Raw genomic sequence first — 13562 nt, 5'->3', positions numbered from 1 at the left:
AGGATAGAATCTTGTGATATTCCACAAGGCAAAAACTGAAGGTGAACAGAAATCTAGTAACAATCTCTCATGGCAGACTTGCACACAGGAATGAAATGAAGCCACTGTAACATTGTGCTTCCAATCCCCAACTCAGTGATTTCATGGAGAGAGCCAGGAGAATCAAATGGAATGCTTCCTTTCTCTATCCAAGTAAAGTTCAGTTAGGGCAACCAAAGCTGTTTGTGTGCGAAATCCAGGTTTGAAACAAGACTGGCTAAAGAATTGGCTTTTTTCAGCTATGCTTGTCATTGTATGGTTACCACTCCCTCTAGCACATTGCCCAAGAAAGATTTGCTGCTGTCTAAGATATCAGGAACCAGGAGGGACATTTTCAAGGGGTGTTGCCCCCCCCCCACTTTTCAAGGAGTAGGTATGCAAAGACATATTGACCACTCTTGGGACTTATCCAGTTAGACTTAGTTGCTACATCTTAATAATGATAGGAGCATGTAGAGAACAGGGGAGTTGGTAATTTTGTCCACTTTGTCACTCTCCTTATAGTTGAGTGGGCAAGCTAGGTGGTTTGGAGTTGATTCAGCTATGTCAAATTCCCTGATTTCTCAGTGCAGCATCACCCCAGGTTTGGGGACAGGAAGGTGGAATTGGTGTGATCTAGACAAATGCCATCTTGCTCACCAGAAAACATGAACTTGTGGGACCTTGAACTTGGCATTGGATCAGTGAGACAGATTGGGGAGTTTGGTAATGAACCACCAATGCTGCTGTCTGACAGCCTCCCACTGAGCTGGCAGAGTGTGATATGTTACTAGGTTTGATGTTGGAAAACCCCAGGTCACTGTTTCTGGAAGACTTCCACATTCCTTTTGAAGCTGTCTTAACACTGCCAGCTTGGGGTTTCATGGACTCCATGGCAGTGATGGATCTTTCTTAAACTAGTATTGTACCAACACAGAGCACACCTTGACTTTTTTGTTTGTTTGTATGTTTTGACTTTAGTATTAGGTAGCTGGTTATTGGAGGCAAGGGTTATTGTTACACCTTTGTTAGGATCTTCTGAAGTTTGATCTTATGGCATCGTGCCTCCCTTTGGTGGGTGGGTACCCATTAAGATAGTCTACCCGGAAACTTATGGAATCTGATGGATTCTTAAATGCTGTGGGAAATTTTTCAGATGTCAGGTCTGATGATAATGTTGCAGTCTTGTTGACCTGTGGAATAAAGAAACAGAATGGACCATAGAGATGCTTTTCTGAGGCACTTCCTGTAGTGACATTGTCAGGAGACAAAGTGTGAGTGATGTAAGACTTGCCCAGAAAACAGCTGGGCATGCTTTAGAATATAAAATCATTACCCTGTCTTTAAGTGAATATTTCTGCTGAGGAACACACATTCATCTTCTTGGTCTAGTTTTTTGCCGTTAATATATAATCTACAATTGGTCACTCCATTTTCCCTGACAAACACAACTGCCATCATTTTTAATTTATTAATTTTCAGACTCGCATTCCTTGTTTCAGCATGCAGTCTGTCTACTGCAAATTATTCAGGATCTCATCCAGCAATGCACCATCCAGAATTCTATAATTCAAGCCTATTAACATCATACATTTTATTTAAATCAACAGGTATAAAATAAACTTACTTTCTCACATTCATAAGCTTCTCAGTGAACCAGGTTCGGGGTTCGGATTGATGATGCCCCATGCCATGGAATGACATCTCCTAGCCAAATTTACAGCCCCAAGAATCCTGTCCACTTCCTTAAGACTAACAGGACAAAATTCAGCCCAGATAACCAAGCTAGGGCATGCTTCAGTCAACTCCACGGGGCTGGCACCAAGACCAAAGTCCGACTGGGAGTGAATCTGAGTGAGTTTATCCACAAGATGCCTAACATATTTCTCACCATTGCACTGGCTCCGAGTTGCTTCCAGGTGCAGTTCAAGATGCTGGCTATTACATATAAAGCCCTCCATGGCATGAAGCCAGGTATTTAAGGGACCACCTTACTCCCATTGTTACCACTTGTCCATTAGGCTGGGAAGGAGGGGCATGCTCTGGGTGTCATCGATCAGGGGTTGCCATCTAACAGGACCCAGGAAGCCTTTTCCATAGCTACACCTATGTATGATATGGAATATCATACTATTGGAGGTTAGGTTGGCCCTGGCTGTTTTCCTGGGCACGGGTGATAGCAGTATAATTGAGCCCACATTGTTGGTATCTTGCCCCCGGAGGCGAGACGGGCCCCCTAACTCCCAGCCTTTCGGAGGACTTGAAGCCCTGGCCCTGCCATCTGGCCTGGGGTGGGGAGGGAGGTCATCAGATGTGGGGTTGGCTAGCCCCCTAGAGGCCTAGTGTTGCTGCCTTGAACCATCAGCCTCCTGGATTTTTTTTCCTTTTATTTTTGTAAACGTGTGCTGTTATAAATTTTAATTGTATATTTATTTATTGTTTTAATATGTTGTGAGCAGCCCAGAGTCCCCCATTGGGGGGAGATGGGCAGGGACAAGTTAAATAAATACCGTATTTCTCCGACAATAAGACGCCCCCATGTACAAGACCCCCACTTTTCCAGCCTAAAATTAAAAAATCAATATTTTAAAGATAGTGCAGAACACATTTTTATTTAGTAATTAGTTAACATTGACCTGATACACTTGGTGGGAGGAGGTCCAAACCGTCTCTCTGCAGCTCTATTTCCAGGCTCTTTTGCTTAACTGATTACATTCAAGCACGAGTGAAACTGCAGATACCTTGTCTCTGCAATCAGCCTTCCTCTAATTGGTTTGTTCAGCATCAGCTAACGTCAGTTACATCAGGCTCGTGATTGGAGGAAGTCTGTTTGGGAGACAAGCTATTTCACTCGTGATTGGAGGCTAGCAATAGGAGGAAGCCTCTCTGCAGAAACAAAGTATGGGCAGTTTGGAACCGCGTGATTCTTGGCTGACTTCCTTAAATAAGACGCCCTTCAGTTTTTAGGATAAGGATTTTAGAAAAAAGTATCGTCTTATAGTCGGAAAAATACGGCAAATAAATAAATAAATAAATAAATAAATAAATAAAATATTGTGTCTTTGGCAGCCGTTTTGTGTTTTAATTGGTCTTCATATGTATTTTTTATATTGTATTTATATTGTATTTTTAAGTCTTTGTTAGCTGCCCAGAGTAGCATTAGTGAGATGGGTGGTCATGTAAAACAATATAAATAAAAGTTAGTTATTGTTCACATTTTTGTTTGTGCTAAGAATCTTGAATATTGTTGTTGGAATTTACCATAACAGCCAGAACTTCTTGATGATAGTAAATGGATCTTGATTGGTTTTATTTCTGAAGTGATTCTGAACATGATTTTTTTACTACCTCTATGTGCAGGTTACAAAAACATGTTCAACTTTTCAGCTGTGTCTCTGTTGAAGTATACTAGCTATTAAAATGTAACTTTCCTAACATAGGTTATTGTATTTTCAGAGACCATCCTTTTATTATTAGGCTCTCCTCCTTTTTTAAAAAATTGAACTCTGATCTGGTAGCATCCTGCAGTATTGGTTTCAGTACATTGTACTTGTTTTATATTTTTTTAAAAATATTTTAAAATACCATGTTGTGTACCAGAATATTGTTTCCATTCCTGATTTATTATATTGAGTTTCTGTGTCAGATGTTCAGAAGGATTAATTTCTAGGTGTTGTTATGGAACATGATTCTTACATAACATACTGTTTTAGTACACATACATTTTAATGAGGGACAATAAGTCCTTGTCCTGAGATTGCCAGTAATCAGTAGCTCTTTACTGCAGCACAACTTTCCTTCTAATACAGATAGGATATTCAGTTATTAATTCCTGAGATATTAATTTTTTTGTAGTAGTTTCAGAACTTGTCAGAGATTATTGATGATATTAAACCATGATTTAGAGTTAAAAACTAGTAGACATGAACTTGACTTACACTCCATTCTCTCTCTGCATGTCAACATTAGACACGTTCCAATGTCTTTGCCATTTTGTCTGAAACTTGGAAAGTTATTTGCATAAGTTGTGATTTGCCCATAAATTATGGATGCATTTGCTAATAAACTCAGCCTTACTTAAAAAAAATCCAAATGCTCATGGAAGGGTTAAATAAATTGGGGTGAGTCATGCTTAAAGTTTCTGGGATAAGGGGTAGTGACAGCCCCAATAGATAGGACAGTACAGTAATACAAAATGGAGGGGCTGATGTTATGCATGTAGGCAGAGCTGGGATTTTTCAAATCTGGAAGAAGGCTTTAAAAAAAAAACATGCTAAACTGATTTTAACAAATATGGTTTTTTTGTTTGTTTTTTACATCAGAAACATAACATTTTGTGGGTCTCCAAATCTTTTAATTTCCAAAAATGGCTTGTGGAAAGCAGTAATAGGACCACCTACATTATTACTAAGCTTTGTTCAATTTTTGAGGAAATGATGTGGGAGAAAGCTCTTAGTCAAAGGGAGAACTGGATCTACACCTGGTATCCTTTGCAATCACCTAATTATACTGACATTTTTATCCTGTCCTGTTTTGCAGGCTTAGGTAATGATACTTCTTTGTGTAAATATTCTAAAGAGGAATGTTCACTCTTAAGCCTCTCTTCTGTGTTTAACTTTAGCTGCTGAAAACCATTTTAATAAGAATTGTACGCAGCCCTTAGGGAAAACACAGTTTGGCATATCTCCAAAAATAGATATTTCTGTGGGATAGTCCTGAGTAAGTTTTCATTGGATATAACCATCATGGCCCATCAGCAGTCTTTGGTATATGATCCAGGGTTAATTATTGCTGTTCTAATGTGACATTTCCTCTGTCATTGTAACTTCTAGTTATTCTGAGTCCGTTTGGATTAAATGGTACACTCACGGGGCAGTCATTCAAGTTGTCAGATTCTGCTACGAAGAAACTGATTGGTGAATGGAAGCAGTTCTATCCAGTCACGTCCAACTTGAAAGAGGGCCTGGAAGAGAAACAAGAAGAGATGGATTGGGAAGATGACTCTCTAGCTGCTGTGGAAGTGCTTGTTGGTATGGGCTTTTAAAAAAGTTTTCCAAACAAATGAATCTCTATTCGAAGTTATTTATAAAACATTGAATGCCATTTTAGGATTTTCTATAGAAATGTCAGATGTCCTGCCACAAGTTATCAAATTATGGCATTGTGGGTTTGTGAAAGTTAAGTTTGCCTAATGTCCATAGGATATTTGCAGCTGTTAGGGTGGTTAAGAAGTAATTGCTTTGATTCAGAAACATGCTTATCAATAACTTCTATAGAGCAGTATATAACAGAATAATTGGTCTGTACGGAAAAGCACCTAAGTTTTCCATTTAAATTTCTTTTTAATCTATCACATTACTATATAAGAGAGTTTCCCTCCTGTGAAGAAGGAAAGAGAAATGCTTCTTATAAGGAGCTGCTTGCTGTTTACTCTTTTTAAGAGTGATATTAAAAAAGATTGGGAACACCATTTCAATTAAATGAAAGGTTTTAAATTATTCTAATAAAGCAAATAAATATTGTATTCCCTATATAATGTATATTGCTATTGGGCAGCTGTATAGAACACGGTAGGGTTGTATCATACGTTCGATGCACAAATTGATCTGTGCCATTCATGTTCAGACTGAAGTGCACAAATTTGTCTTTACCTGTAGCAGATTGTAGATCTTCTGTTCAGAAGTGTTTTGGGGAGGCGGGGGTGGGGGGGGGAGTCAAAGTCATCAACAACGGCTAAGGAAAGGTGAAGACAAGAAGATGCTGGGAAGACTGATAAGTAAATCAGCACCAAGGCTATGCAAAAGATGAGGGGAGGCAGCTAAGGGGAGGACGGGAAAGAAGAATGCGGCAGATGGGTTGGCTTATAGGCCATGTGGAAGAGGGGAGATAGGTGATGGCTAAGAGGCCACTAGGTAGATCAGGTGAGCAGGTGCAAAGGTCATGTAGAGGGGAGAAATGGGGAAGATGCAGTAGTCTTGTCCCACTTGCTCTGTACAACTTTTCTGATTTTGATTCAGTTGAAGTTTGGAACAATCAAAATGTTCCAGTACACATCCTTAGAACACAATACTGAAGACACCATTGTTTTAATAGACTCTTCTTTGTATTCACCTGACTTTAATTTCATTAGTCTTTTAATTAAAATTAACTGACAAACTCGCATCCTGCAAAATAAAATGCCAGTTTTCAGCATCATCTTTAATTCCAGGAACACCTCTGGAAGCTATCTAAGTCCTATACTTATTATTACAAAATAAAAAAAAGGTGAGTTACTGCAGATCAATATTAGGTTTGAAAGTGTGCTCACCTCCCAGGAAAATAAAAAGTTAGCTTGGTGGAATACTGTATCCTGAAGAGCTAGAAGGCATTGGTGTGGAGCAAGCCTTTTTGTAAATAGCTGTTGGGTGACTGGCAATCCATCATGGCAGCCTTTTTGCAAGAGCCCCACAGCAAGATCTTAGCTACCTACCTCTTCTCTGGAGCTATCTTAGTAAAGAAATGTGTCATAAGCACACTAATTTAGGAGCTGTTAATTGCCTAGTGAAAATAGCAGTTATTTTGTCCCTGCCTACTTACTTGCATGGATATGTAATTCATGAAAGCTTGTGCAATAATAAATTAATTACATACCACATTACTCTTTGTTGTATAATAAATAAATCCCTTGGCTCTGAGACTATATTATGTTTTTAATTTTAACTGGAGTTAGGATTGATTTAAATGTAATATTAAGAGAACTTAAAGGCTTTGCCAGAAAAGGGCATGGTAAGAATGAGGAGCAAACTGTAAGATAGAAAGCAGTATGGTAGAACTGTGCAAATTAAATCAAATCTAAAATAGACATTCATGGTAAGGCTTTTAGGAGGGGAACTGGATGCCAATCTGGTCCAGTTGTGGAAGGTAAAACAAACTGTTCACATTGATTATTCAAAGTTTTGTTTGCTAATGTAAGTAGAGGAAGAAAGATGAAAGCTAAAAGGATAACTATTTTAATTTCATTTTTAAGGTTAAATTTTTGATATTTAATCCTAATATTGGCTAAACATCTATTTGATTTCCCCATTATCACACTGAATATTTATTTTGTTAATTAGCCCTTTCTGAACAATACAGTTTCGGAGAGTAAGATATCCAGGTTCATTAAAATTTAGATGTACCTATTGAGGGAAGCGGGCCCCCCGGCCCCCCCAGTGCTGCTGGGGCTGCTTGGAGCTATCATTCAATAACATGTGGAGAGAGACAGGATGTTCAGCTTTGTAGTTTGCGTGCAGTATATCATTCACCTCTTGGCAGTTAAGTCTGGATGTAAAACTTTATAATGCATTATGTTCAGTCATCTTGTTCTGCATGCTTTCTAAATCTATCAGATTTTCTCATAGTCCTGTAAGCTTCCCTGGTTGGTTAGAAACCCATTCCTCTGCTGCTTGCTTTGTACCTCTTGAATTTGAATGCTTCTCCTAGCTAATCCCCAGTGCATGTGTAAATCTGTATCTGCCACAACTCTGTGAAAAGATCCCTTGTTATGTCATCTCTCTACACATGCATGTGGCTGGAACACGTCTGGCAACAATTGGACTGATGGATCCTCTGCAGAGTTAAAAGTTGGAGCTTGTCTATGTGTAAGATGTGGAAATAGGGCTTATTTGCAGCATAACTAATTTTATTCAGTAAAATCTTAATTGTAGTTCTTTTCCTGTAGAATATCCAAAGGGCTTTATTTTTTAGAACAAGCTTTTAGCTGTTATTCCTTTAGGATGGCAAGTGATAACTTCTAAATTCAGAATGAGAATGAAATAGCCTTGATAATAGGATATAATATTTAAAAGGAGATTTAAAATTATGATGGTATACAGCTTGTCTGCTGCACAATTAAACTGTTCTCATCTAGGGTTCCTTCTGGATAAAATTAATGTGTAATTCAGAAAATTCCCACCTAGTAGGCCAGTGGGTAAGGCTGAACAGCATCCCTCTGCCCAAAAGAAGAGAAATTAGTTCTCCAAATGAAGAAAATATTTTTATTAATAAAACCCATAATACACAGCAAACATCTGCAGGAAAATGCAAAAGGGAAAAAAGCCTATAAATATACATTCTATAAAAACCTATTTGAATAATCTGTTCATAATGTTAAGCTTACCAAAATCATGAAATAGGATAATCAGCTTTGCTGCTTACCAAAGTTATGAAGTAGGGTATCCAACAGGCTTTGTTTTGACAAAAAAATAATATGACAAAGAAATAATATGAATAAAATGAGTATGACAACACTTCTTATTGAAAAGCATGCTTTAGACCTAAAATACTAACGTTACTTTTAATTTTTCAAACTTAAAATGGTCACAAAGAATTGTTCTTCCATAGTAAGTGTGGAATGTACTTACAAATCTGCAGGGGGTAAAGAAGATGCAACCATTCACAGAAGGCAGTGGCTCCCTTTATAACATCAGGAAAAGTCAACCAAACTGTGAAATCATTTTCTGTCTTATAGCAGATAACATACCTCAGGTAGCTGAAATATTACTGCATATTGTAATGTCCAGCAGGTGGCAAATACAAGCACTGCATCTTTAAAAATGGTGTTCTAAAGAGAGTAGTGAGAATAATTATTTATTCATAAGTAGACCACATAAAAAAGCTCTGTAGCCCATGATCATTGTTTTGCACCACTTGATCATATTTAATACATTCAAAATCATATTTAATACATTCATTATATATCTGTTAGACATTAACAACAGATGTAAGTATTCTAAATTGTCATGCAACTAAAAGATCTTGAATAGAAGTATCCTGAACATTTAAAGCAGGATAAGCAACCTGCGCACCATGCAAGGATTCTCATGGAAATGCCATTTAACTTTGGTAGCAAAATGGCTTAACACACCTATTTTATGTAATCTCTCATAAATGAATCATAATAAAATCATAAATCATAAATCAATAATAAAATCATAAATCTGAATGGTCAACGGTAAAAGGAAATGAGGCCACCAGAAGACACAGTGGCTGGACACCATCAAAGCTGACACCAACCAGAGCATAAAACAACTGAAAGAAGCCGTACAAGATCAGAAAATGTGGAGAGAGCTGGTGCATAGAATCACCGAGAATCAGACATGATTGAACGGCAGCATTATCAATTCATCTCATAAATGCACTCTAGTATCCATGAAAAATGGCTGAAAAAGTTGATGCCATCCACTAATATAATTGACTATATAGTCCTTTTGAGGTTGAAAAGATTTTAAAAAGTGAAAGTGGGATGCTCTGAAGGGGGAAAAAATACCCACCCTAATTCTAAAGGAAAACTTCCCAAAGAATATATTCAATTAAAGCAGGATCTGTTGTACTGTTCCAAGGATTACCACAAAGTTCACATACATGTTTTTAAAAATATATTATTTACATATCACATACAGAAAATTTTAGCTGCTGTGCGTAGAGAATTAATGAAAGAATGAATTATTTTGCCTTCAGGATTAATAAGAGATATTTGTGAATGTATATGCAAAACACAAAAAGGCTATATGCATCTAGGAAGATTGCTATAGTAAGTGGTCCTTTTTTCAAGGCAGAAGTTGTTGACTGTTTCATTTTGAGCAGGGATCTGAAAGAAAGACCTCTGATTGCCCATTGCTCCCTTTTCCACTATTCATGCTGTAGATAGCTTGTAGCATCCTGTATTCCTCTAGCTCAGTGTTTCTCAACCTTGGCCACTTTAAGATGTGTGGACTTCAACTCCCAGAATTCTAGGAGTTGAAGTCCATACATCTTAAAGTTGTTAAGGTTGAGAAACACTGTTCTAGCTGTTATGAACTTGAGCCTCCAATTTTCACTTTCCTATTTGTACCTCCTGCTGGGGGATAGCATTAGACAAATTTTAAATTCAGAATATTCTGGAAAACCCATGCCAGTAGGTATATGCAACTATAGATGTTTTCTTCATCTCTTCTATACAAAATTTTAAAGGGAAAGGAGGTAGTTAAAATTATTATGAAGCTTATGACCAATATGTCATGATGTTACTATGTCATTGCTAGAAAGGTCTAAACAGAGTCAAACACCCACTCACCCTTGTAAGGTTCTTGTGAGTATAAAGTGATAGGGGAGAATCCTTTATACCTTTCTGAATTCCATGGAGAAAGGGATGGAAGAAGGATGTAAGTAATTTAAGAAATTTCTTATTTAGCTTAGATTAACTATCAAGATTTACAAGTCTGAAGTCTTGCCTCAAATAATTTTCCTGCTCTTTGGATGTCAGAACAGTTGTCAGCCACACTGGGGTGCTTGGTGTTATTTAACTTTTTAAAAAGGATGACAGTGAGATAGATTAAAATTTAAGTATCTTCACACAGGAGAGTGGCATTATTGTGGGCCCAACTAGAGTAGGATTTATGGCCAAGATGTCAAAAAAGTTTTACTGCTTTAGTGGAAGAACAGAAAAGGTAGATAAATTACATTACATCACTGACAAGTAACATGCTTTTAGCCTAGCGCTGGACTGAAGATAATTGAGACAGAGACAAAATGAGGGGTCCGTCAAGGATTTATATGTGAGAACAGAAGTAGTTTCAGGTTTCATAGCTGAAGAAAACCGTATGCCATGCATTGCTGAGCTTAAGTAGAGAAGCTAGTAATTTAATTTTCCAAATCATTCCTTGGGTTTCTATGGTTCTAAGGAAAGAAAAAATTTCTAGAATCCCATGTCCTGCAGCTTGTAGTAAACAACACACATTGTATGGGTACAGTGTTGTTGTGCTGTACATTTTTTGAAATGGAAAGCAAGGAATCAGAGGTGGGTAGATGATGTGAATGTATTGTTAGGATACTATTCTCATGCAGGTTTGTCTGTTGTCTGCTTAGCAACCACACATTGTCTAAAATGCACATTTGGTTCACTGTGATATAGGCCAAGTCTCACTCCTGTTTGGCTGAAACTGATACCCAGAGAACACCCAATGTAATTTCCTGCAGTTTCAGGGAAACACCCCAAAACTGTAGTATATAGCCTTAAATACATTTTTTAAAAGGGAAAAAAGTCCCAAAACTTCCTTCCAAACCCCAGTACCCCCCCCAAGTATATTATATATTTCTACCCACTTTGTAGGAAATGTTAACCAGGAGGGTCTTTATTCATGGCCCTGCTCAACAATGAAACTGCCTGGGGGACATTTAGCCAGCCATATTGGCTGCGTTAGTGCTACACTAAACCTTGATTTGTTTTGTGTTTTGTAAAATAAGCTACAGTGGCTGGACTCACATATTGCTGTTAGCTAGAACAAATTTCCTAATTGTTGAGCTTCATTTGTGAACCCCATAATTCTCAGTACAATCATGGGCTGAGGATTTAAAGAGAGAGTGTAAAGACTTGAGCTTTGTAGCACTGGAGGAGAATAAATGCAAACTTTTTGCTGTATAATGTCTGATGTTCTATCTGTAACTCAGCTGAATTGTGAAATAAACATTTCCTTTTTCTTTTCTTTAAAGCTGGTGTGCGAATGGTCTACCCAGCATGCTTTGTTCTAGTTCCTCAGACAGACATTCCTGCTCCTAGCACTGCTGGTTCAACCAACTGTTTGGGTGTCCATCAAGTGCCTGTTTCTGCAAGAGATCCAGCTATTTCCTCAGTTACTCTCACTCCACCGACATCCCCAGAAGAAGTTCAGACAGGTAGAGTAAAAATAATTATTTACCTATTAAAATGTGCTTTTCATTTTTCTTAGCAAGATTCATAACTTTGTATTATTCCTGGTTCATTCTCTTCATTTCAGCTTATCTAGACCTTTTTGAATCTTCACTCTTCTGTCTAAAACTTTAGCCTTCTCTCCCAGTTTTGAGTCATCTGCAAACTTTAAAAGTTCCTCCTCAATTCTTTCATCCAAGTCAACATAAAAATATTGAATTTCATAGGGCCCAGAGCAGAGTCCTGTGCCATTCCATTCAATACTTCCCTCCAAACTGGTGGAACCATTAATGAACACTCTGTTGATGCAGTTATTTTGTTAAGTGTGCATCCATCTAATGGTAGTTTCATCTAGTCCACATTTTATCATTCTATGAAGGAAAATATAATTGAGTACTCTGACAGAGGCTTTGCTGAGGTCCAGCTAAACTCTCCGTGGCATTCTCCTGATCTACTAAGGTGATGATTCTGTCAAAGAGAAGATAAGGTTAGCCTGGCAAGACTTGTTTGTGACCAACTTAGGCTGATTCCATTTAATTATAGTATTGATTAATTGATTGCTTATGTGTCATCAAGTCATTTTCAACTCCTAGCGACCACATAGGTAGATTTTCTCCAAGATGATCTATCCCTAACATGTTTTTTTATGTCTCCAAAGGCGCACTCATCGACTCTGTAACTGAGTCCATCCACCTTGCTGCTGGTTGTCCTTCTCTTTTCCTTCTACCTTTCCCGATATTAGAGCCTTTTCCAGAGAGCTGGATCTTTGCATAATGTGTCTGAAGTAGGATAATTGGAACCTGGTGATTTGTGCCTCGAGTGAGAACTCTGGGTTGATTTATTCAATGATCCATTGGTTCAATTGTTCAATCATCCATTGGATCGTTGTTCAGTGATCCACCTGGTGTTTTCAGATTTGTTGATCCAAAGGTTCCTAATAGCTGAAAGGCAGTTAACAAGCAATTTCTGAAAGCGATTAGAAAAGGAAGTATGCAAACTTAATGTCCTTTTCAAGGTGCCGACCGCGGTTTGAACAAGATTCCCTCATCTCCCAGAGCTTTAAACCCTCCGGAGACCACTGTCTTGCTGTCTCCTCATGAGAAGCAACTGTCTGGAGCACTTGTGGGCGATCTCAAGTCCTCCTTGTTTGGAGAGGAATTTCGAAGAGCCAGTGTATTCACCAGCTCTTCATTCCAGTGAGGTCATCCCATTTTCACGGAGCCATCTTCAGTCTGCCATTTCTTCCCTGGAAATTCCTGTGTTCATGCTTCTTATGTTCCACATTCCCACTGTAATTCTGTCTTTGCAGCTTTGGGGTTTTTTTCCCCCCTGTATGGCAGCATCAGCAACTGGATGTCCTGAGGGCTTTAGTCTAGCTGTGTCATAAGCGCTATTAGTTTTCCAAAAATCCTCAGTCTTCCTCAGTAGCCCATGATCTGGCACTGTATCATCAGTCATTTTATATTTTCTAGCCATGTGATTTTCTTGGTAAAAAGACAGGAGTGGTTTACCATAGCCTTCTCCCACGTAGTATGAACTGATGCCTTTGCCATTGTCAGTAAAGTGATCATCTGCCTCCAGAATCTTCCTATATCGCTGCTGCTCAGTATAGGTGCCTGCTTGCTTTAGTTGGGCAGCTGGGATGACCATCGCGTCTCGGGTGATCTCGCTGGGAGTATATACTCTTGGCATACACTCCTGACGTTCTTTGCTCATCCCTCCCAGGAACACCGTCAACCCCAGCTGCGATGAGGCAGCATAGCAGGACTTGGGGAGCGGGGGTTAATTATTTAATTTAATTAATTAATTAAACATGCTGCTTGATAATCTGATGGAAAGCCTTACCAAGTATAGATGTCAA

At 38.4% G+C, this 13562-nt stretch overlaps 1 protein-coding gene across 2 annotated transcripts in view; it reads left to right on the top strand.

Annotated features, from left to right (window-relative positions):
- Positions 1 to 13562, top strand: part of MED13 (mediator complex subunit 13) — a 117459-nt gene that overhangs the window by 58227 nt on the left and 45670 nt on the right. For both annotated transcript variants that reach the window (XM_088152573.1, XM_088152571.1), the window contains exons 5-6: positions 4851 to 5048; positions 11506 to 11688. In XM_088152573.1, coding sequence (XP_088008699.1) covers positions 4851 to 5048; positions 11506 to 11688 — 381 coding nt within the window. The remainder of the gene's footprint in view (positions 1 to 4850; positions 5049 to 11505; positions 11689 to 13562) is intronic.

This window comes from Python bivittatus, unplaced genomic scaffold, assembly GCF_059951505.1.
Source record: "Python bivittatus isolate LINGU-HERP-01145 unplaced genomic scaffold, Pbiv_v1 ctg000690_np1212, whole genome shotgun sequence".
Taxonomy (NCBI): domain Eukaryota; kingdom Metazoa; phylum Chordata; class Lepidosauria; order Squamata; family Pythonidae; genus Python; species Python bivittatus.
Note: the sequence above shows the minus strand (reverse complement) of the source record. Positions and strands in the feature narration are given on the sequence as shown.